At 47.4% G+C, this 23,135-nt stretch overlaps 2 protein-coding genes across 3 annotated transcripts in view; one reads left to right on the forward strand and one right to left on the reverse strand.

Moving 5' to 3' along the window:
- The window catches only part of ZBTB17 (zinc finger and BTB domain containing 17), a 28,620-nt gene extending 20,170 nt beyond the window's left edge, over positions 1–8,450 (reverse strand). For both annotated transcript variants that reach the window (XM_069479388.1, XM_069479387.1), the window contains exon 1: positions 8,351–8,450. In XM_069479388.1, coding sequence (XP_069335489.1) covers positions 8,351–8,357 — 7 coding nt within the window. In that variant the 5' untranslated portion in view covers positions 8,358–8,450. The remainder of the gene's footprint in view (positions 1–8,350) is intronic.
- Positions 8,451–17,530: 9,080 nt separating this feature from the next.
- SRARP (steroid receptor associated and regulated protein) lies at positions 17,531–19,338 on the forward strand. The gene is made up of 2 exons (XM_069477571.1): positions 17,531–17,612; positions 18,923–19,338. Exons 1-2 carry the CDS (start codon positions 17,531–17,533, stop codon positions 19,336–19,338), a joined length of 498 nt encoding a protein of 165 aa, XP_069333672.1.
- Positions 19,339–23,135: the final 3,797 nt, after the last annotated feature.

Genomic DNA, 23,135 nt, shown 5'->3' on the forward strand with positions numbered 1-23,135 from the left:
GAAGACTACACAGAAAACTGCCTATATCCAACCTCGGCGCTGAAAATCTTCCCTGAGAATGTGGAACCAGTGTGCAGCCCAAATTCTCACATAATAAAAGATACACTTCTGGAGGATGAAAAGTGATCCGAGAAGGAAAGTGAGTAAATTTAAACAAACACTGAACTAATGGTGTCTTGTTAAAGTTTAACAAGAACTGAAACACACCTGCAGGATAAAAGTGGAGGGGGGAGTGACAGGAATTAAAGTGTTCTAAGATCGTTAACTGAGAGTAAGGTGTAAAGACCCTGACTAAATTTAGACTGTGACAAGTTATGTAAATTGAAAGTTTTACCATGTTCATGGATCAGAAGGCTCTATCATAAAAATGTCAACTTACTCAAACTGATATATAATAAATTCAAAGTAATTCTAATAAAACATCCAATAATTTTTATGGCATCTGACAAACATGATCTAAAACAAAGATAGAAGAGCAAAGGGCCAAGGCATTACCAGACACCAAGAGTGGTTCTAAAATCATAGTAATTCAGCCAGTGTTGTATTTACACAGAGATAGAGAACAAATAGTAAAGAGCCCACAAATAGACCTACACATTTGTGGACACTTGATATATGCTTATGGTTTCTGGTGACATTACAGATCCACATGAAAAGAGTGTATGTTTTTAATAAATGGTACTGGGACAATTTGGTACACTTACAGAAAAAAGAAAAAGGGGTCAGGCCTGGTGGCTCACACCTGTAATCCTAGCACTTTGGGAGGCTGAGGCAGGAGGATTGTTTGAGGCCAGGAGTTGGAGGCAGCATGAGCTATGAAGCCACTGGTCTCTAGCCCCCCATCTCACACCACACACAAAAATAATTATAAATGGATTAAAGACCTCAAGGTAAAAGCAAAATAATAGTATGTTTGGAAGACTATAATACATATATATGGGAATATCTTTATAAACTTGAAAAGTAGGGAAGAAATTCTGAAAAAGAAACAAAGTGCTAGCCATAAAAGAAAAAAATTGATAAATTACATTAAAATTAAGAATTTCTGTTCATTAAAAAAATACAAAAAACCCTCAAGTGAAAAGACAAGCCACAAACTGGAAGTGGACAGTTACGACATATATAACTGACAAAGGATTAGTATCCAAAATAAGAAAAAGCTACAAACAAAAAGTCTAAAGACAACCCAATAAAAAATGAGCAAAAGATTAAACGAGTGTTTCGGAGAAGCTGAAATCTGAATGGCCAATAAGTATATGAAAAAATGCCTAACTCACTAATAATCAGGAAAATGCAAATCTAAACCACAGGAGATAACCATTGTACTGGTAAATGGTGCAGTACAAATTAGTAAAAGTATTTTAAAGTTTGATGATACCATTGTTAAGGGATGTAAAGCAAACAGAATTGTTGAATTGGGGAAATGGTTTTGGAAGCAATTTGCATTATTTGGTCAAATTGGTGATGCACATACCCCATGATTCATTCCACTCCCAGCTACAGACCCCGTCCACGTGTGTCCCAGGAAGGTGCACAGCGGCACCGTTTGTCTCAGCAAAATACTGGAAACAACCCAAATGTCCACCAACAATAGAAAGGATAAATAAATTCTTAGACAATGGAACATTATTCATCAATGAAAATGAAATACAACCCTATGCAACATGGATTAATCTCAAGAACATTTAAACAAAAAATTTAAGTCACTGAAAAAAAACACAGCAATATTAAGTTCAAAAACATGCAAGATTAAACAAATTATTAAGCAATACAAACACGTGGTAAAACTATAAAGAAAAGTAAGAGAATGATAAAAGCAAAACTCAGGGATGACCTGGGGGAAGGATGGGACAGGATGAGGACAGGAACACAGGGGACACCAAAGCTAAGGTTCCTTTTCATGAATGGGCCAATGGCTACGTGGGTGGGCCCTTGAATCCTCATTTTTTTTTAAAGACAGAGTCTCGCTCTGTCCCAGGGGTAGGGTACAGTAGTGTCATCATAGCTCACAGCAACCTGGAACTACTGGGCTCAAGCAATCTTCCTGCCTCAGCCTCCCGAGTAGCTGGGACTACAGGTGTGTGCCACAACTCCCAGCTAATTTTTCTATTTTTTAGTAGAGACAGGGTCTCGCTCTTGTTCAGGTTGGTCTCCACCTCCTGAGCTCAAGCGATCCTCCCTCCCACCTTAGCCTCCCAGAGTGCTAAGATGACAGGTGTGAGCCACCGCACCTGGCCTGACCGGCCCTGGATCCTCATTCTTTATATTGAACCTGTTCTTTTGTATCTACTTGATAGTTAAGAGAAACAACTTACAAAATCAATGTTCTTTCTTACTTGAACCAATGTTGCGAAGCATTAGCTTGCCTTGGGCAACTGACTGGGCTACAGTAACCATGGCAGTTGGGGGTGAGGGGGAATCCCTGAGAGAGGCCCAGTGGCCCTGAGACTACTGAAATGAGAAGTACTTCACTCTGAGCCATGGCTTCTGAGCTATAGAGACACAGCTTCCCACGGGGCAGGTCACAAAACCAGAGTAGAGCCTTTCAAACCGGACAGGAAGGTGACTGCTTAGATTAATAGTTCCAGTATAGGAAGTGGTGCTGGGGTGGCGAAGGGGTGGAGAACAGAGTCAACTGCCAGACCTTTTAAGACCAGAAGCTGAGGACGTTTTGATGTTACAATGAACCGACCCCGCCTGCTTCTGGCCTGGTCTGCACTCTCAGCTGGAATTCCCACCTCTCAGCCTCTGTCCACGCTGCTGTTTAGACATGAGTGAGCAACTCTCCATTCTAACCATGGCCTTTGCTTGCTTGCTTCCTTCCTTTGAAGCCCAAGCCCTAAGAACCATCTCTCTCCAATTTATAAAAAGCACATCTGAATCCAAGAGTCCAAGTCTTGGTTTTCTACATTTACCTGTGCTGATTACATGATTGAGGTCGACCGTAATTCACCCTGGGACTAATCAAGCTGCTGATGTCCACGAGGAGCTCCAAGTGCCAGGCACACATGCTGACACTCCACGCACATACTCAGCAAGTGCTGAATCACTTCATGCCATACGCTTACTCTTAGACCTCTGTTATTTCAATCATTTAAAACTTGGGGCCAGCAAAAGAAGTAGATTACAATCTCCAGGACAATACGCTTTGAGCACAAAACATATTTGGAGTGTTTTGTTTTCTCTGAGGTTGGGGTCCCTCTGTGCTGTAATGTCCAATACCCAACAACGCGTCACCCTGCCAGACACCACATCTGCACACCTGTGTGCCACCCACGCAGGCACCATCCATGGAGGAATTCTAGAACAAGAAAGAATGGGCCACCTAGTCTTTTTCCAGGTAAACAGAACTCTGAAGCTCTACCCACAGAGCTGCCCTTTCAGTGTTCAAAATGGTGCCAAGGCCAAGCACTTGAAAGGCCTGTGCACATCTGTATATGTGCAAACTCAAGCCATTTGACTTTCTTAAAAAATGGTCTTCCTTGTATATGTGGACGAACACACGTAGGCACAGAATGGCCCTGGGAGGGCACACAGATACTACTGAGTCACGTTTAGAACCTCGTGATTTCTCTACTTTGTCAGGAAATTAAGATGGAAATCAAAAGATTCTTCAAACTAAATGACAAAGGGGGCACTAGTTATCAAAATCTGTGGGATTCAGCAAAAGAGTCATAAGAGGAAAATTCATAGCCATAAATGCCCACATCCAAAAGACAAAAAGATCACAAATCAACAATCTAATGAATTGTCTCAAGGAATTGGAAAAGGAAGAGCAAACCACCCCCAAACCTAGCAGAAGAAAAGAAATAACTATAGTCAGAGCAGAACGAAATGATTTTTCTACCTTATGTATGTGTTCCTATTCCAAACACTGTTTTCTTCCTCAACTCCACACATTTTCTTTCTCGACTCTCTCAAGGGTCTTCTCCTAATAATACTAATTGCCAATTATGGAGTCAGGGACTCAACTAAGCACTTTATATGCATTACCTCATTAATAATTCCACCCAATAAAGTTATATGCAAGGTAACCATTAGCCCCATTTTACAACCGAGGAAACTGAGACTTACAGAGGTCAAGTACTTTGCCCAAAGACTAATACCACACGCCTTATGGCCAGTAAGTCTAAGAATCAGGTATCAGCCCAGCCATCTCTGGCTTAGTTCACGTTTCTAACTGGTACCCTATTTTGCAAAGGTTCATAACTGGGGATAATTTTGCCCTAGGAGGCATTTGGCAATGTATGGAGACATTTTTGGTCATCTCGGCTGGACTACAGGCATCTATGGGTAAAGGTCAGGGATGCTACAGGACAACCCCCCACAACGAAGACTCATCCAGCCCCAAATATCAATAATGCTATACTGGAACAAGACAAAAAGACAGAGAAATTATCTTCTGACCAAAACCCTCATAGTTTAGGTCAGAGTTCACCATGTCTATGCCTCATATTACAGCCAGAAACCCAATAAACTGTCAGCATGCCCAGTGCCTTATCACACTGGAGTTCTCTCCAGCCCCAACTGCCAGTTCCTCTTCAGCCAACTGAGGCTGATCAGCCACCCATCCAACATTTGCTGAGCACCAGATTTGTGCCAAGAAGTGAGCTACACAGTAGGAATACCAGGATATATAAGACCCTGTCCCTGCATCCAAGATGCTGATGGTCTAACAGGGAAACAGGCAAGGAAACCTTCAACTATAATTGAGGTGAAAATGTGTGAAAAGAGATCAGAGGCTGAGTGCAGTAGCTCACACTTGTAATCCTAGCACTCTGGGAGGCCAAGGTGGGAGAACTGCTTGAGGTCAAGAGTTCAAGACCGGCTGAGCAAGAGTGAGACCCCGTCCCGACAAAAAATAGAAAAATTAGCCAGGTGTGATGGCGCATGTCTGTAGTCCCAGCTACTCGGGAGGCTGAGGCAGGAGGATTTGTTGAGCCCCGGAGTCTAAGGTTGCAGTGAGCTGTGATCCTGCCACTGCACTCTAGCTGGGGTGACAGAGCAAGACCCTGTCTCAGAAAAACAAAAAACAAGACAGAAAATAGAGATCAGAATGGGATGCTAAGAGGAGGGACTCCAAACTCAGCTGGGTTGGGAGGCTGGGTAGGGCTCAGAAAATGCTTCCCAGAAGCATTTGAACTTGAAGAAATTAAACAGGCAGAGAGAATTCTCTCCTTCTCAAAAGGCCCCTCACCAGAGCATGCGCCTCTCTCAGGGCATGGTCTCTGAGAATCCAAAGCTAAATGACTTTAATGAGAAAGCTTGGGGGAACTCCTGAGCAAACAGGGAGGGCACAGAGCAGTCTCTGACTCTCCAGGTACAAGCCGGCTGATCCCTGCTTCCGAAGGACGGCAACCTGGCTGCCCCGAAGGTCCAGGCCTTCTTCAACTGCAATGTTAACTTGCCTCTTTGGCTCCAAACCACCCTGCACCTTGCAGCAGGAGGTAAGTGACATTTAACACGACACAGCAGATCCTGTGGATTACCTGCCTGACCTCATGTAATTCTCAAAACAATTCCACAAGGTAGATGTTGTTATCCCTGTATTACAGATGGGGAAACTGAGGCTCAGTGATGAAGTAACTGGCCCTCAGGACAAAGAGCCACTAAACAAGGGAGCAAGGACTCACACTTGACTCCAGAGTCCTCGCTGCCTCTCTCTATCTGAGGGGAACTTCATAGTCATCAATCCAAACCGTGCCATTCCCTCTGTCTTCACCACCTCAGTGAGGCCTCCCAGCATCAGTCAGTCTCCCTCTGAGACCCACGCTCTTGACCAGACCTGCGGTATTTCTTACACTGCACTGTGAGTATCCACACGACCAGCCTCACCTTGCTCCCGGGACCCAGTCTTACACATGTCCCTATCCCCAGCACCAAGCAGTGTCTGACACACTAGGCCCAGAAAACGCTGAATGCATGAACACGTCTGGACTCCCCGGGCCCCACCACCATGAACCCACCCACAGCCAGAGCAGCCTGCCTTGGGAAGACAGCCCGGGCAATACACCCTGCCTTTTTCACAAGTTCAGTGGACTTCCCCTCAGGCTGGGATCGCGCCCCAAGTCAGTAAACCAGTCACACAGAGGACAGAGGAGGTTGTCTCAGCCAACTTTTCCTCCAGGACTGGAACAGTCATGATTTGTTCTTTGCTTTTTATACACCATGTGTAGTAGCTGGCTTATGTTTGGGGACCATGTTGTACAAAAATGTGTTTCTTTAAACATTAGAACCTTAGAATAAATGTGCATGTGCTCCCTGCTCTCTTTCCCTTTTTGCTAGTCAGAGTTCATATGTGATGGCAGGAGCTGGAGCAGCCAGTTTGGACCACGGTTTGGACCACGAAATGGAAGCCCAGATTTGAGCAAGGAAAGCCACATGAACAAAGGAACCCTGCTTTCAGATGATCTCTCACAACAGAGCAAGCTGCTCCACCAGCTCTGGGCTGCATACTTCCAGAATGTTAAGGAGCCAGAAATAAACTTCTGTTTCAGCCATTGTATTTTGGGATTGCTTTGTTGGAGCACTTTAGGATATACCTAATTAAAACAAGGTGTGAGGCCGGGCGCGGTGGCTCATGCCTGTAATCCTAGCACTCTGGGAGGCTGAAGTGGGCGGACCCTTTGAGCTCAGGAGTTCGAGACCAGCCTGAGCAAGAGTGAGACCCCCCCATCTCTACTAAAAAAATAGAAAGAAATTAGCTGGACAACTAAAAATATATAGAAAAAATTAGCCAAGCATGGTGGCACATGCCTGTAGTCCCAGCTACTCGGGAGGCTGAGGCAGGAGGATGGCTTGAGCCCAGGAATTTGAGGTTGCAGTGAACTACGATGATGCCACGGCCCTCTAGCCCGGGCAACAGAGCAAGACTCTGTCTCAAAAAAAAAAAACAAAAAAAAAAACAAAAAAAAAAAAACTGGGGTAATCTTGACTCCTCCCTGCCCCTAACTCTCTCATCAAAGTAATCACCATGTTTTGTCAATTCTACCTCCACAACCAACTCTTCCCACCCTCTGCCTCTAACCTAACTCAAGGCCACCCTCAATTCTCATCTGGATTATTCTAGCAGCCTCTTAATTGGCCTCCAGGTTCAGTACCTTTGATCCATTCTTCACATAGCCAGAGTGATCTTTCTAATTCACAAATCTGATTTTTAAATGGCTTCCCATTAACCTAAAATGTACAATCCTTAAGTAGATTTACAAGGTCCCCTAAGACGGGACTACAGCCTGTTTCTCTAGCCTTATATCTCTCCTGCCCCCGCCCCCTAGACTTGAGCTTTCTCACAAACCCCTGCTCCTTCAACTGAGAATATTCCCCTTCTCCTGCCTCACTCCCCCCTAAGCTTCCTTTAGGTGTCAGCTTTCTGGGGGCAGAACCTCCCTGGATTCACCTCGACTGAGTGAAGTGCCTCTACTTTGTGCTCCCAGAGCAAGGAGTGCATTTCTTCCATCATAGCAGTATCAGAATTGCTTATCTATCTGTATGTCTCCCACATGAGGCTCTGAGCTCTGGGTGATCATGATGATAAGAATAACAGCAGCAGCAAACACTTAACAGCATTTACTTTGTGTCAATAACTGTTTCAAGCACTTTACACCTATTACCTCATTTGACCTTTGTAACAGTCTTACGAGGCAGATTTTATTATGCGTGCTTTAAGGATGAGGAAACCAAGGCAGAGAGAAAGAGCCAAAAGTGCCTAATGACACAGCAGAGTGGGGATTCGAACCTCGCCGCCAGGCCTCACGGTTCACTCGCACTCCTCACCACTACGTCAGGATCGGGTCTACCTGGATCACTTGCTCTAGCCTCAGGACCTACTGGGTGCTCAACCACCGTCTGTAGCACAAATGAATGAATGAAATAATTTTCTAGAAGGCCAGTGCTGGGCTCCCACTCCGCCAGCACCTCCTAGGCCCTGGCAGACCTGTGCCCTCCCGCCCCGGCCGGCTGACGTGAGTGGCCCCGGCACTTCGCTCCCTCACGGCAGCAGAACGCCCACCCGCCGCGGCGCGCGGGGTCAAGGGGCGGTGACAGCCAGGCGGCGGGGGCGGAGATGCTACCAGCTGGGATGTCACCCAGCCCGGGAGGCGATTCCAACCCCCCTGGCCGAGGCAGGCGCTTCCGCCGCCCACTCCTCGCCCTCTCGCCCGGAGACGCCCCCAGCCCAGCTGCCCCACAGACTACTGCCCTGTGGTGTCCCCTCAGCCTGGGTTCGCGTCCCATTCCACTTCCCTCCCCTCCCCCACACAACCGTCCTCAGCGTTCCGCCGCGCCCCATCCTCCGCCGCCTGCGTTCCGACTCCTGGGACTCCCCCGGCCCCGGACACTTGCTGATCCTCACCTGCCATGTCCCGGACCCCACCGCAGAGGGAGGTGCATCACGGCCGCGAGAAGGCCGGGGACGGCACTCCAGAGCAGACAAAGGGCGCCGCCATGTTAGAGTCGGGCGGAACCGACCTCGCTGGCTTCCCGGCTGCAACTTCCGGCGCATGCATAGCGTCCGCACTAAATAAGCGACCGCGAACAGGCGCATGCGCCTAGCTATCTAAAAGTTGTGCATCACAGTACTTCTGTTTATTGCAACCCTGTCTTGGATTTCTGTTCCCAGTACGACTAACAGCTTCGTGTGTTCAGCGTTACTGTGTGCTGCCTGGCACTGTGCTAAGCTCTCTACGTGCATTATCTCATGAAGTCCCCACATCAATCATAAGATAATATTATTCTCCCTATTTTGAACAAGGTAAAACAGAGACGCAAAAAGGGTAAATGAATTGCCCATAGTCACACATCTTGTAAGTGATGAAACAGAGATGGGAATCCAGTTGTGGCTCCAAAGCGGCGGATCCAGATTATGTTTTTCTAGCTTCTGAACCAACTATTACCCTCTCCCCTATTTAGGCGGATCCAGGATTAGCCGGGGTTGTGAAAGAAGGTCTCCTAAAACAAGTGCCTGCAGACTTGCACAGCCCCTCTTGACCTCTTTTTCGGTTTGGGGGTACCTCTAGACCATTGACTTCTTTACTTCCTCACAGTTAGTGGGTTTTCTCCTTTCTTCGCTTCTGAGCCTGTTTATTTTCTATAATCCATAATTTTAACAACACTTTTGCCACCACTGTATACCCTTTTGCTCCCTTGTCTTTTTGTCGCATGGATTGGTAAGAATTCCAACCCTGCGTGAATCCAATTGCCCTTTTTCTCTTCACCTGCATCCAAATAGCCAAGCACAGCTGGAGAAAGTACCCAGTGGGGAGACCATTCATTCCCTACAAATTCATGACCGCTAGCCTTAAGTGAGGCTACAACAAATGTCAGTCTGGCCAACTCACTACTCCTTTCTTCACAATGACTAGACAAATGAAAAAGCTCAGCAGTTGACTTAATCCCTTCTTTAAAAAAAAAAATTATTGTAGTAAGAACACTTAACATAAGATCTATCCTCTTAAATTTTAAGTGTACAATATAGCATTGTTAACCGTAGGGACAATGTTGTACAGCAGATTTCTAGAATTTACTCATCTTGCATAATTGAGACTTTATGCCCATTGATTAGCAAGCAACTCCCTATTTTCCCCCACCCCCTACACAGCCCCTGGCAACCACAATTCTACTCTCTGTTTCTATGAGTTTGACTATTTTTAGATATTTCATATAAATGGAATCACACATTATTTGTCCTTCTATGACTGGCTTATTTCACATAGCACAATGCCCTCAAGGTTTATCTTTTTAAAATTTATTTATTTTTATTTTTTTAGACACAGGGTCTACCTCTGTTGCACAGGCTGGAGTACAGTCACGGGATCATAGCTCACTGCAACCTTGAACTCCTGGCCTCGGGCAATCCTCCCACCTCAGCCTCCCAAAGCGCTGGAATTACAAGCATGAGCTACCACACCCAGCTGAGGTTTATCTTTTGTTGTTGAATATTGCAGACTTTCCTCTTTCTTTTTAAAGGTTGGGTGGGGCGCAGTGGCACAGGCCTGTAATCCTAGCATTCTGGGAGGCCAGGGTGGGAGGATCTCCTGAGCTCAGGAGTTCAAGACCAGCCTGAGCAAGAGTGATACTCCGACTCTACTAAAAAAAATAAAAATAAAAAATAAATAAACAAAGGTTGAACAATATTCTATTGTATGTATATACCACATTTTGTTTATCGTTCCATTTGTTGATGGACCTTGGGTTGTTTCCACATTTTGGCGATGAGTAATGCTGCAATGAACATAGGAGTCCTAATATCTCTTCAATATCCTGATTTGTTGGATGAAGACCCAGAAGTGGGGTTTCTGGATCCTATGGTAGTTTTATTTTTCATTTTTTGAGGAATCTCTATACTGTTTTTCATAGTGGCTGCACCATTTTGCACTCCCACCAATAGTGCACAAGGGTTCTAGTTTCTCCACATCCTTGCCACACTGGTCTTTTACCTCTTGTTCTACTGGGAAAATAATAGCAGATCTGATAGGAACCCTCTCGTCTTCCCAATACTAAGCATACAAATCTAACTCTGTGTCCATCTGTGTTGGATGTAATCAGTCAGGACTTAGCATCCATTCTTTCCAGAGTCTAAAGAGATAACTGATATAGAGGTTTGTAGCAGTGTATGGTGGCCAGTCTCCACTTCATGAGTGTTCAGAAGCAACAGCTCAGGGGTGACAGCCAAACTCAGCATTCCAGTGCCCGGGAACCAGCTTCTGGTCCAACTCTAGCTGCATGCATCCCTGCTCTGATGATGTGTTCTTGAATGCAGTAATTCTAGTGGTGGCCTCTTGATTCTCCATCTTCCTGATTGTGGCAGAAGCAATATTTCCTGATTGGTGAATTCTATGGTGACCACCACTGGAGGCCCATGGTAGAGACAATTCCTTCAGCCTCCCTCCCCATCAATAACTTTATAACTTAATTCTCCATATATATATATATATATATATATTTTTTTTTTTTTTGAGACAGAGTCTCACTCTGTCTGGCTAAAGTGCAATGCTATCATCATTGCTCACTGCAGCCCCAAACTACTGGGCTCAGGTGATCCTCCTGCTTCAGCCTCCCAAATAGCTGGGACTACAGGCTCGCCATGACACCCAGCTAATTTTTTCTATTTTTAGTAGAGAGGGGGCCTCACTCTTGCTCAGGCTGCTCTTGACCTCCTGACCTCAAGGTGTGAGCTACCTCGCCCAACCTAATTCTCTGTATTAAATTCCTCTCTGCTTAAAAGAAGCCTAGAGACAACATAAGGGATCCTTGTTGCATCCCTGTTGGTGATGGAAATATTCTGTTACCTTGACTGTGTGGATGTCAATGTCCTCATGATATTGTACTATAGATTTACAAGATGTTACCATTGGGGAGAACTGAGTAAGGATACAAAGGACTCTCTCTGTATTATTTCTTACAATTGCAGGTGAACCTACAATTTCAAAATAAAAAGTTTAATTTAAAAGAAAGCTCAGCCAGGGGCTGTAGTTCACACTTGTAATCCTACCATTCTGGGAGGCCAAAGAGGGAGGATCACTTGAGGCCAGGAGTTCGAGACCAACCTGAGCAAAAGCAAGACCTCATGTCTACAAAAAATAGAAAAATTAGCCTGGCACAGTGGTGCATGCCTGTAGTCCCAGCTGCTCAGGAGGCTCAGGTGAGAGAATCACTTGAGCCCAGGAGTGTGAGGTTATAGTGAGCTATGCTGATGACACTGCACTCTATCATGGACAACAAAGTAAGACCCTGTCTCAAAAAAATAAAATAAAAAATAAATTAAAAAATAGAAAAATTAGCCAGGTGTGGTGGTGCACACCTGTAGTCCCAGCTATTTGGGAGGCTGAAGCAAAAGGATCACTTGAGCCCAGGAATTTGAGGCTGCAGTGAGCTATGATGATGTCACTGCACTCTAGCCCTGGTGACAAAGCAAGACTCTGTCTCAAAAAAAAAAAAAAAGAGGCCGGGCGCGGTGGCTCACGCCTGTAATCCTAGCACTCTGGGAGGCCGAGGTGGGCGGATCGTTTGAGCTCAGGAGTTCGAGACCAGCCTGAGCAAGAGCGAGACCCCACCTCTACTAAAAATAGAAAGAAATTATATGGACAGCTAAAAATATATATAGAAAAAATTAGCCGGGCATGGTGGCGCATGCCTGTAGTCCCAGCTACTTGGGAGGCTGAGACAGGAGGATGGCTTGAGCTCAGGAGTTTGAGGTTGCTATGAGCTAGGCTGATGCCACGGCACTCACTCTAGCCTGGGCAACAGAGTGAGACTCTGTCTCAAAAAAAAAAAAAAAAGAAAGAAAGAAAGAAAGAAAAGAAAACTGGATGAGATTTCTGCAGGCAAATGACCCTCAAGGGCAGAAATCAGGGGATTGAATTCAAAGGTGACACGGATCTAATCTGTTTCATGCAGGTAAAGAAGGAGCTAAATAAATTGTCACTATCACAGTAAGTATTGCTGCCTGGAGAAAATGTGCCTCCTGAGGACAAGGCTTTGGTAGGTGGAGTGTTTGCTGCAATTGACCATTATGGTGGCAACAGGGCTTTACGGACTGTAGGGTGGACTGGCTGTTTATAAAAGCACTGAAGAACTTCAAAAAACAAAGATTTGGGGTTTAAATCCTCAGCTTGGGACAGGGTCAGAGAAGCAGGGACCATTCCTGACTGCTGTAAAAAATGTAACATCTCTTGTAGCTACAGGGCTCATGTAGCTAAAAACTGAACAGGAGCTGATCCTGCAGGTTGCTGGTTCGTAATCGAGTTGCTATACAAGCTGTACGCACAGCCTGGCCAGGTGCATGGAACTGGAAGGTGAGCACCCAGGAACTGAAATGAGGGTGTCTGGGTGGATGCAGATGACTCTGCCTTACCTGACTCCCAAAATCCAAATCCGACTGACTCCCTTGACGATGGAAGCGGCTGCTCCTCCCATCTCGCAAGGCTGATCCTGCTTTCCCCGGAGAGTGTGTAATGATCTCACCTGAGGAAGTTATTTTGCAAGGGGATGCTAATTTCCTGAGACCGCACCAACATCCTTCAGTTGTTTCCAGATCTATAAGGAGAATGCCACAGGAGACAAGCACAGAGTCTAACCAAGGAGGACATGGCTTACACCAGTGGTCCCCAACCTTTTTGGCACCAGGGACCAGTTTCATGGGAGATAATTTTTCCACGGACTTGGGGGGTGGGGGATAGTTTGGGGATGATTCAAGCGTATTACATTTATCATACACTTTATTTCTATTATTATTACATTGTAATTTATAATGAAATAATTATACAACTCACCATAGTACAGAATCAGTGGGAGCCCTGAGTTGTTCTTCTGTAACTAAGGCCACCGCTGATCTGACAGGAGGCGGAACTCAGGCGATGATTCGATTGATGGGGAGTGGCCGTAAATACAGATGAAGCTTCACTCGCCAGGTTCCTAACAGGCCACGGACAGGCCACGGACTAGTAATGATTCGTGGCCTGGGGGTTGGGGGGTTGGGGACCACAGGCTTACACAACACAACACAACAAACAAACAAGCCTTAGCTAACTAAATGAGCTGAAACCTAGGGAATATGGGTGCAATCGGATTCTAGAGGTTCTAGGTCAGAGAAGAAAAAAATGTAACATTAGATTTGGGTAAATAAAAGTGCACATTACAAAGATTTGGGGTTTTGATGTTTCAGCTGGAAATGGTTCTAACAGCACAATTGGTTAATTAAAATCCGGACTCAACAGTGGCCTTTATAAAATGAAGTTGAGATGCCAGAAACTCCTTGGAATAATAATATAGAAGAAGTCGTCTAAGAATTTGGACTAGATGGCTGGGACAGGGCAGGGACTAAGTATAGGTGTGTTGATTGAATGAGTGAATGTTAGGACTTGCCTGGTTTCTCATTAGGGGCCATTGCTTCAGTATGTTACTAACCAGGTCCCTCAGCCCCCAGGCCCTCCCCTCCAGTGTACCCGCTCAGCTGCCGGCGTGATGCCGGGGGCCTGTCACCATTTGCAGACTCTCCAGCCTAAACCTCGTCCACTTGCTGCCTGCTGCCCTCCCAAAGCTCAGTTAGTATTCACCTATGTGCAGCTCTGCGTTTTCCCAATAAGGAGAATTTTCTGAGTGGTTGGCCATCTTGTAGCTGTAAACTTGAAGAGCTGTAGTTAAATTGACAAATGGCTATTTATACAATCTAGTTTATCAATTTGATTATGCAAATCTTGAGAATCATGAATGCTCTAACATAGCAGTATATTAATTTATAAACGCTGCTTTTTTCCCCTTTGCTCGCTTGTCATGAAATGGTTTCCATAACTTTTCCCAGACATCCTTGGTATATACTTTTTTTTTTTTTTTAGACAGTTTCACTCTGGTGACCAGGCTAGAGTGCTGTGGCATCAGCCTAGCTCATAGCAACCTCAAACTCCTGGACTCAAGTGATCCTCCTGCCTCAGTCTGTAGAGTAGCTGGGACTACAGGTGTGCACAACACCCAGCTAATTTTTCTATTTTTAGTAGAAATGGAGTCTCGCTCTTGCTCAGGCTGGTCTCAAACTCCTGAGCTCAAACAATCCACCTGCCTCAGCCTCCCAGAGTGCTAGGATTATAGGCGTGAGCCACCACGCCCAGCCAATGCATTTCTGATTCTATCATTCCTTCTACGTTTATTAGCTGGAAACAAGAATTTCCCTACATCAACTAGGGCTATGTGTTTACCTGGAAATATAGTTCATTGAGCAGGATAGAGCTTATTTCTTTTTTTAAAAAATAACAACTTATTGAGATATAATTCACATACCATATAATAATTCATCATTTTAAAGTGTACAATTCAGTGGGTTTTTTAAATTTTTTTAATTTCAGCATATTACAGGGGTACAAATGTTTAGGTTACACATATTGCCTTTGCCCCGCCCGAGTCAGAGTTTCAAGCGTGTCCATCCCCCAGACGGTGCACACGACACCCATTAGATGTGTATATACCCATCCCCTCCTCCCCCACAATTCAGTGGTTTTTAGAATATTCAGAGTTGTGCAACTGTCACTGCTATCTAACTTCAGAACATTTTCATCACCTGTAGAAGAAACCCCATATCCATTAGCACACACTCCCCCTTCCTGCCTCCCCCCCTAGCTCCCGACAACCACTGATCTCCTTCCTGTATTTATTAATTTGCCTATTCTGGGCCTTCCATATAACACGTGGTCTTTTGTGACTGGCTCCTTTCACTTCATTTTCAAGGTTCAGCCACACTGTAGCATGTGTCAATACTTCATTCTTTTTTATTGTCAAACAATATTCCATTGTGTGGATATACCATCATTGATTTATCTATTCATCAGGGGACCAACACGTGGGGACATTTGGCTTGTTCTCCCTTTTGCTGTTGTGAATAGTGCTGCTATGAACACTTGTGTACAGTTTCTGCATGGACATATGTTTTCATTTCTTTAGGGCATATACCGAGGAGTGAAATTTCTGGATCTTATAGCCATTTTAACATTTTGAAGAACTGATGAACTGCTTTCCAAAGTGGCTGCATCATTTTACATTCCCACCAGCAATCTATGAGGGTTCCAGTTTCTCCGCGTCCTCACTAACGCTTGTTATTGTCTGTCTTTTTTATGTTTATTTTATTTTAATTTATAATTTTCAGCATAAGAAGAAGGTGTTCTGGTACTTCCACTGGTGGCCAATGAAGGTTCTCCCCACACCCTTTTTAAAAAATAGTTTTAAAATTCTAGATTTATTGAAAAGTTGCCAAGATTGTACAGAGCCTGTACACACTGCAGCCAGTTTACAATATTGTTAACATCTTACGTGACCATGGGACATTTGTCAAAACTAAAGAAGCAACATCGGTACATTACTAGGTCTACACTCCAGGCTTTATTCGGGTTTCACCAGCTTTTCTGCTAATGTCTTTTCCAGGGTGCAGCCCAGGGTACTTCACTGTGTAAGTATTCATGTCTCCTTGGTCTCCTCTGGACTATGACAGGTCTTCTGTCTCCCCTTGTTTTTTATGTTCCTGACAGTTTGAGGGGTGCTATAGCAGTATTTTACAGACTCTTCCTCAGTTCAGATTTGCCCAATGTTTTTCCCATGCTTAGACTGGGGTTATGGGTTTGGGAAAAGGACACGATAGATGTAAAGTACCTTTCTGGTCATGTGGTATCAGGGTGCAAACTATCACATGTGCCCAGGTAGCACGATTTAACAGTTTAAAGCAATACAAAGCCCAGTGTGGTGGCTCACGCCTGTAGTCCTGGTGCTTTGGGAAGCCAAAGGTGGGAGGATTGTTTGAGACCAGGAGTTTGAGACCCGCCTGGGCAACATAGCAAGACCAAAATGCAAAAAATTATTCAAGTGTGGTTACGTGCACCTGTAGTCCCAGCCACTCGGGAGGCTGAGGCAGGAGGACCACTTGAGCCCAGGAGTTTGAGGTTGCAGCGAGCTGTGATCACATCACTGCACTCCAGCCTGTGAGAATCAGAGTGAGACTCTGGTTCTAAAGAAAAAAAAAAGAAAAGCAACACAAATTTATTCTCTGTAGATCAGAAGCCCAATGTGGGTCTCACTGGGCTAAAGTCAAAGTGTTGGCAGGAAGGTTCCCTGTGGCATTTCTAGGGAAGCATCCCTTTCCTGACCTTTCCCAGCTTCTAGATGCCACTCGCATCCCTCAGCTCGGGACCCCTCCTCCACCCCCAAAGCCAGCAACAAGTCTTGAGTCCTTCTCACTTGATGTCTCTCTGGCCTTCTTCCATGTCACATCATTCCCCCAATCCAGCTGGGAAAGGTTTTCTGATCGTAGGAATTCCTGTGATTAGATTGCACTACCCCGCCTAATCCAGGATAATCTCCTCATCTCAAAGTCACACTCTTAATCACATCTGCAAAATCCCTTTTGCCATGCAAGGTAACACATTCACAGGCTCTGGGATTAGGGCGGGAACGTCTTTGGTGGCCTACCTGCCTGCCGGACACAGTTACCTCTTATTTATGGAAGTGGCCCTGTTTCCATTTAATGCAGCAAGACCAACTTTCCTTTGAAAGTACATTTCTTTTTCAGTAAAAAGTTGGCTGACTTCAAGGATGTGTTAAGTAGGTGGTATTACATACAGGTCTTTTTTTTTTTTTTTATTTCAGCTTATCATCATGGGGGGCTACAAAAGTTCAGGTACATACAGTTCTTAGAAAAAAACAAACCACTGAACTGGTGAAGCAGTGGGGAAACTGAGGCCTGGGTGAGAAGATTCCAGAGGCCTATCCCCAATCAGGAAGTAGCTGGAGTTGGAAGAAATAGTATCTGTTTGGTAGGAGGCCTGCCTCCCAGCCACCCAACAAAAATCCTGTTGACATAACCCTGTTAATCAAAGCAATCCTCTAACTGCCCCAGGCCAGTTCCTTTGGCTCCTGGTGGAAATGCACTCAGAGGATCCGGATCCGGATCCGGTAAATATAAAAGGTCTGGTCCCAGCGTGAGGGAGCTACATCCTGGAAGAGGTGGCCAAGGACAGCTTCTCTCCTGCCAGAGCTAGGCAGGCACCACAGCAGTGGCATGGCCCCGTCAGAAAACCCCAGGGACTGGAGAGCCAGCCGCAAAGGCCCCAGCCTTGAGACAGACCTGGGGACCAGCTCAGGTAAGAGGTGGCAGAGGGTCCCTCAGCCCCGCAGAAAGACCAGCCGAGGGGAGGTGGGAGGCGGGACCCAATGGCAGACATCCCCCCTCCCTCGGGGTAGCCGGGATTCTCAAGGCTTGGGTGGACTTCGTTTATTTCCTGTGTCAGCCAACCTCCCAGGACACAGGCTTCCTTCTGAGCCCATGTCGTGGTTAAGAGCACGTAGTTAAGAGAACAGATGTGTGCGTTATTTGGGTAACTCAAAAAATTACTTTTTTAAAAGTACAGGGTTTAGGCCGGGTGTGGTAGCTCATGCCTGTAATCCTAGCACTCCGGGAGGCCGAGGCGGGAGGCTCACTTGAGCTCAGGTTTGAGACCAGCCTGAGCAAGAGTGAGACCCCGTCTGTACCAAAAAGAAAGGGGGAAAAAAAAAAAAACCCAGCCGGGCATTGCGGCGCGTGCCTGTACTCCCAGCTACCTGGGAGGCTGAGGCAGAAGGATCACTTAAAGCCCAGGAGTTAGAGGTTGCAGTGAGCTACAAAGATACCACTGCACTCTACCCAGGGCGACAGAGTGAGACTCTGTCTCAACAAAAACAAACAAGGCAACTGAACACCCCTCCTCTCAGCCCCCAACCCCTTCATATTAAAAATAAAGAGTGTAGGCTTTGGATTTAGACAGACCTGCTCTGATACCTGCTTCACTGATAAATCTGTTGCCTGGTTCATTCATTCTTCTACTCTCCGAGGGGCTCTGAGCTGGGGTGGGGCACATAAGCAGGAAAGAACAGGGATCTCCAGGGCACATGGGACTTGTCCACTGAGGCTGTGAACAAGATTATGTGGGGAGGGGGACAGGAGCGTGGTGCTCCCTGAGGACCAGCAACACTTGTGCAAGCTGAGCCTCGGTTTCCTCATCTGCAAAGGTAGCCAGGGCCTTCCTCTTGGGTTGAAGGCCTTGCTATTCCATGGACCACCAGAACTGGCATCCCCTGGGAGCTCGTTAGAAATGCAGAATCCCAGGCCCCACCTCAGACCCACTGCATCGGACTCTGCATTTGAACAAGCTACCAGGAGTTTCGTGGGAACAGCAAAGTTGAGAGGCACGGATGCAGTGGACACAGGGCTCCTGGAAGGCAGATGGCTGATAAGTGGACATCGAAACTCTGGGTCTCTCTGATGCTGAAATCCATGCTCTCAAACTGTCCTGTCTTCGTGTATCCACCAACATGCGCTTAAACCCTATTGAATGAACGAACAAATGAATTAATGAAACCTCTTTTGTCCCTTGCTTGTGCTAGCACAAACCTTTGGTCTTTTCCTCCCTTCCAGGTGGGAAGCCGGCTGGCCATCCGAAGACTGTCCCCACGGCTCACCTAACGTTTGTTATCGACTGTGCCCGTGGGAAGCACCTCTCCCTGGCAGCACCTGTGCCGCCCCGAGCCTCCAGCCCCCACCGAGGGCCTGTCACCCCGCCAATGAAGACCTACATTGTGTTCTGTGGGGAAAACCAGCCCCGTCTGACTCAGGAGACCACCCTGGGTGGCGGAGGCCTGGCCCAGGCCAGGGCCACACAGCCGCCCTGCAGAGGGATGGCAGCCCCGGCTTCCTCCCCAGCAGGCCCCCAAGAGGTTCCTGAGGCTAAGGGGAGACCCTCGAAGGCTGTGCCTGTGAGGTCTTCAACCTGGGGCACAGTCAAGGACTCCCTCAGAGCTCTCTCCTCCTGTGTCTGTGGGCAGGTGGATTAGCCGGAAGCCCAGGGGAGGAGGCTGGCACACCGGGCTCTAATGCCCAGGGCTGCAATTGTCAGGGCCTGCCCCGGATTCCTCGGCCAAGCGGCAATCTTTCCTGCCTGAGCCAATGAAAGAACATTGCAGCCACTAAAGGACACCCGAAACAGCCATCACGTGCACCCTACTTCCTCCCAACCTTTGCCAGCCTTTCAGCAGAGGCAGGATAAGGCTAATTCTTTCTTGCAGCAAACGCTAATGGAGTCTTCTCCGTGCCGGGCCCTGCCCTGCAAAGTGGCGAAGACAGTACAGTTTTTTTGGAGCTTCTGTTCTTGGGGGCAGGGGAAGGGGCCAAGGGTTAAACAAGTATCCAAATGAATAAAGATGATTTTGAACAGTGACGAGTGCGGTGCGGGAACTAAAACAAGACGCTAGGCTGGAGAGTAACTGGGTAAGAGCTTTGCTGATACAGTGCTTGAGAAAGGTTTCTCTGAGCAGGGAACAAAGTATGATCCAAAAATTGAGAAGGGCCCAGCCCTGCAAAAATCCACGCTCCCCAGCGCCACCTGCTGGCATTTTATCCCGGGGCAGACCAGGGAGGGTGGTCAGCATGGCCCAGCGTGACATCTTGGGACACTGACAGGGCAGGGGACGCTGGCAGGGAGATCCGAGGGCATGGCGGTGGGGGTTGGGAGGCTCAGGGAGGTTGGGAACAGGAGACTGCATCCCAGAAGGCAGCTGGGGTGGGACCCGGCACTGGGAAATGAGGGAAACGGGATTCTCCCAGGGAGAAGAGGAGCCGGAAGTCAGACAGAACGTCGTATTCCAGCAAAAGAAAACAAGATAGTACTTACTGAGCATCTACTGCCCGTGGACGCCAGGCTCATGCTGCCCCCCAGGGGTACAGAAAAAAGGGCAGTGGAGGAGCTCGGTCCCTGCCCCGCAGGGCAATCCTGGTGGTGTCGCCGGCCTGGGTGTGGGGGCTGTGGAAGCCCAAGAGATGCTCCGCACTGTGAAATTCCACATCAACCTATATGAGGAAGCGTGTCTCAAGGCTCCCAGATAAAAATTGTTGAATATTTGTTTATTCAATGACCATTTTACTAGGTCCCTACAAACACTAGCCACCAACACGTATCGACCATTTGTTCTGTGTCAGAGAAAAGACACTCTCACAGCGCTAGTATAGGGAAGCACCATGTTTGTACCCATTTTGCAGGTCAGGGAACTGAGGCACAGAGAGGTTGAGGAAGGCAAAGTCCCACAGACTGGTACAGCCGAGATTAGAACCCAGGCAAGCCCGGGCCCAAGTTCTTGCTCCTAGCTGTAGAGCACGCAGCATCTGGTCCTGGCAGGTTCTCTTCTCGACAGAGCGAACCCAGAGAGCACAGACATCACCCTGTCCTCGGGGACCTCAGCCGGGTGGGGGAGACAAGAGGAAGCAGACAATCTGCAGCTTCTGATAAGCCCAGCACTAAGGGCAACACAACGTGATGTTGGGGCACAGAAGGGGGTGCCCAGCCCACTTGGGACAGGAAACCAGGGAGAGCTTCCCATGGGAAGTGATCTGAGCCCTATACAAAGGGGGAGAAGCCAGGGTGGGGAGTCAGAAGGACCAGAGTCATTCAGCCTGGCTGGGGTGATCAGTCACTCATTTATTCGCCACGTATTTACTGGGCACCCACTGTATGCCAGGCTCGGGGCTGGACCCTGGGATGGAGCCATGAATAAGCCAGACAAGGCCCAGCCACGAAGGAGCTGCCCGTCTAGTTGGGAAGACAGGCAATGCACACAAACAAAACAAAGATCAGAGCAGGGGCAGGAGCACAGCACGGAGCCCTGGCAGGCGCCGGCGAGGCCTTTAGATTTTATTCTGAGATGAGACTGCTGGAAATCGCAAGGAGAGTGACTCGGCCAGACTTGGCTTTGAAGAGAATCCTCCGGCTCTTCTGCCTGCAGAGGGTGGGCTTTAATCCCGGCAAAGGGGAGCGAGGGTTTGGACTAGAGGGGAGGTGACAGTGAAGTCTGGATGACATGTGCCCATCAGGAAAGCCCCTCCCCGCCCTCTGTTGAGAAACACTGGACTAGAAGAGCCCCAAAGACAAGGCTGCACTGGGAGTTTGAGGCCCCCAGGAAGCCGGTCTGCGGCTGCACATCCACCTCTGCACCAGCAGGTGTCGCCCTATCATCAGACTGCAGGGCGGGGGGTCCAGGCCCGGCCACCGAGGGAGGGGACCCGCTGGGCCTGGGGCCAGAGCCACCGGGCCAGCTGCCCAGCGGGTCTGTGTTTTCAGAAGCCAAACTTTCATTCTGACCAACACGCCTTTCATCCGGAATACTGAGCATTTACTCTACGCCAGGCACCCATCGAGGTGACATTTCAGAATTTAACTGTGGGGTCTCGGTACGGATTCAGAGACATCAGGCTCTTATTTGCTTGGTAAAAGAAGTTGTCATTACCTGTTTCTATGCACCACATGCCACATCAGTTCACCCCACCTCCGTCCCGTGGGTACGATTTTATTGCCATTTTATAGAGGAGGAAACTGAGGCCCAGAGAGGTTAAATACTTTGCCCAAGGTCACTAACTAGAAAGAGGCAGAGCCCAAATCCAAACCCCAGGCAGAGTGACTGCGCACCCCGGTTTGTACCCCTCACTGTGCTGCAGGCACTCTGGTCACACGCGTGCAATGAGTGCGTGACGAATGAGTGTTTTCCCAGGGCCCAGCCCTGGCCTGGCAATGTGTGGGGAGCGTCTGGGGACTGAGGGGGTGTGGGCCTCACTGAGATGGGGCACACAGGTGAGTGGGGACAGGGAGAGACGACAGGTTCAGGAGGGGACATGTCACGTGAGAGCCCTGTGGGACATGCGGGGAGATGCTGGCAGGTGGTGGCCCATTCCCACTAGAGCCCTGGTCAGGGCTGAGGCTGGCAACAGGGGAGCCATCGGTAGAGAGGTTGGTGACTGAAGCCACTCAAGGAAAGCATGGCCTGAGACCAGACCAGCAGGCCCGAGGTTAAGGAGGTGTAAGAAAATTTGGAATAAGCAAAAAATACCCCTGGGTGTTTCCAACACAATCTATGCACTGTCTGATTGTCTGGGGGCTGTGCACCTTTTGTTGCCTTCAAGCTATTTTACAACCCTGTATATTGTAAATAACTGATAGGAACGCAACATACTTCTTGTCTACAGACAAGCAGATCCTGTCCTGTCTTATAGAAGCCCAGTGGACTCCTCCCCTCCTGTGGAAGATGCCAGTTGTACCTCCATTTGCACATTCCCTTCAATATTCCCTCATCTACAAACATATCTGTTCTTTGACTTCTCCTGTGAACTGGTCGTAACGTCTTACTGGTCCCCTCGTTAGTCATGAGTTAAGTAAAATCCTTAGTGGGAATGTAAAATGGTACAGCCGTTCTGGAAAAGAGTCTGGCAGTTCTTCAAACAAACATAGTGTTTCCACATTATCCAGCCACTCCACTCCTAGGTATGTACCCAGAAGAGGGGAAAATCTACGCACAAAAACCGGCATGTGAACACACACAGCACCATGCCCAACAGCCAGAGGGTGGAAAGAACCCAGCGTCCATCGCTCGCTGAGTGGACGAGTGGACTGCGGTACATCCACACAACGGAGCGCTACTCAGCCTTAAAGAGGGATGCAGCTCTGATTCATGCACCCACGTGGATGAATCTCAAAAACATTTCACTGCTAAGTGAAAGGTGTCCAACACAAAATGTCACATATCATATTATTCCATTGATATGAAATGTCCAGAATAGTTAAATCCATAGAGACAGAAACCAGATTAGT

Source organism: Eulemur rufifrons, chromosome 8 (assembly GCF_041146395.1).
Source record: "Eulemur rufifrons isolate Redbay chromosome 8, OSU_ERuf_1, whole genome shotgun sequence".
NCBI classification, from domain to species: Eukaryota; Metazoa; Chordata; class Mammalia; order Primates; family Lemuridae; genus Eulemur; species Eulemur rufifrons.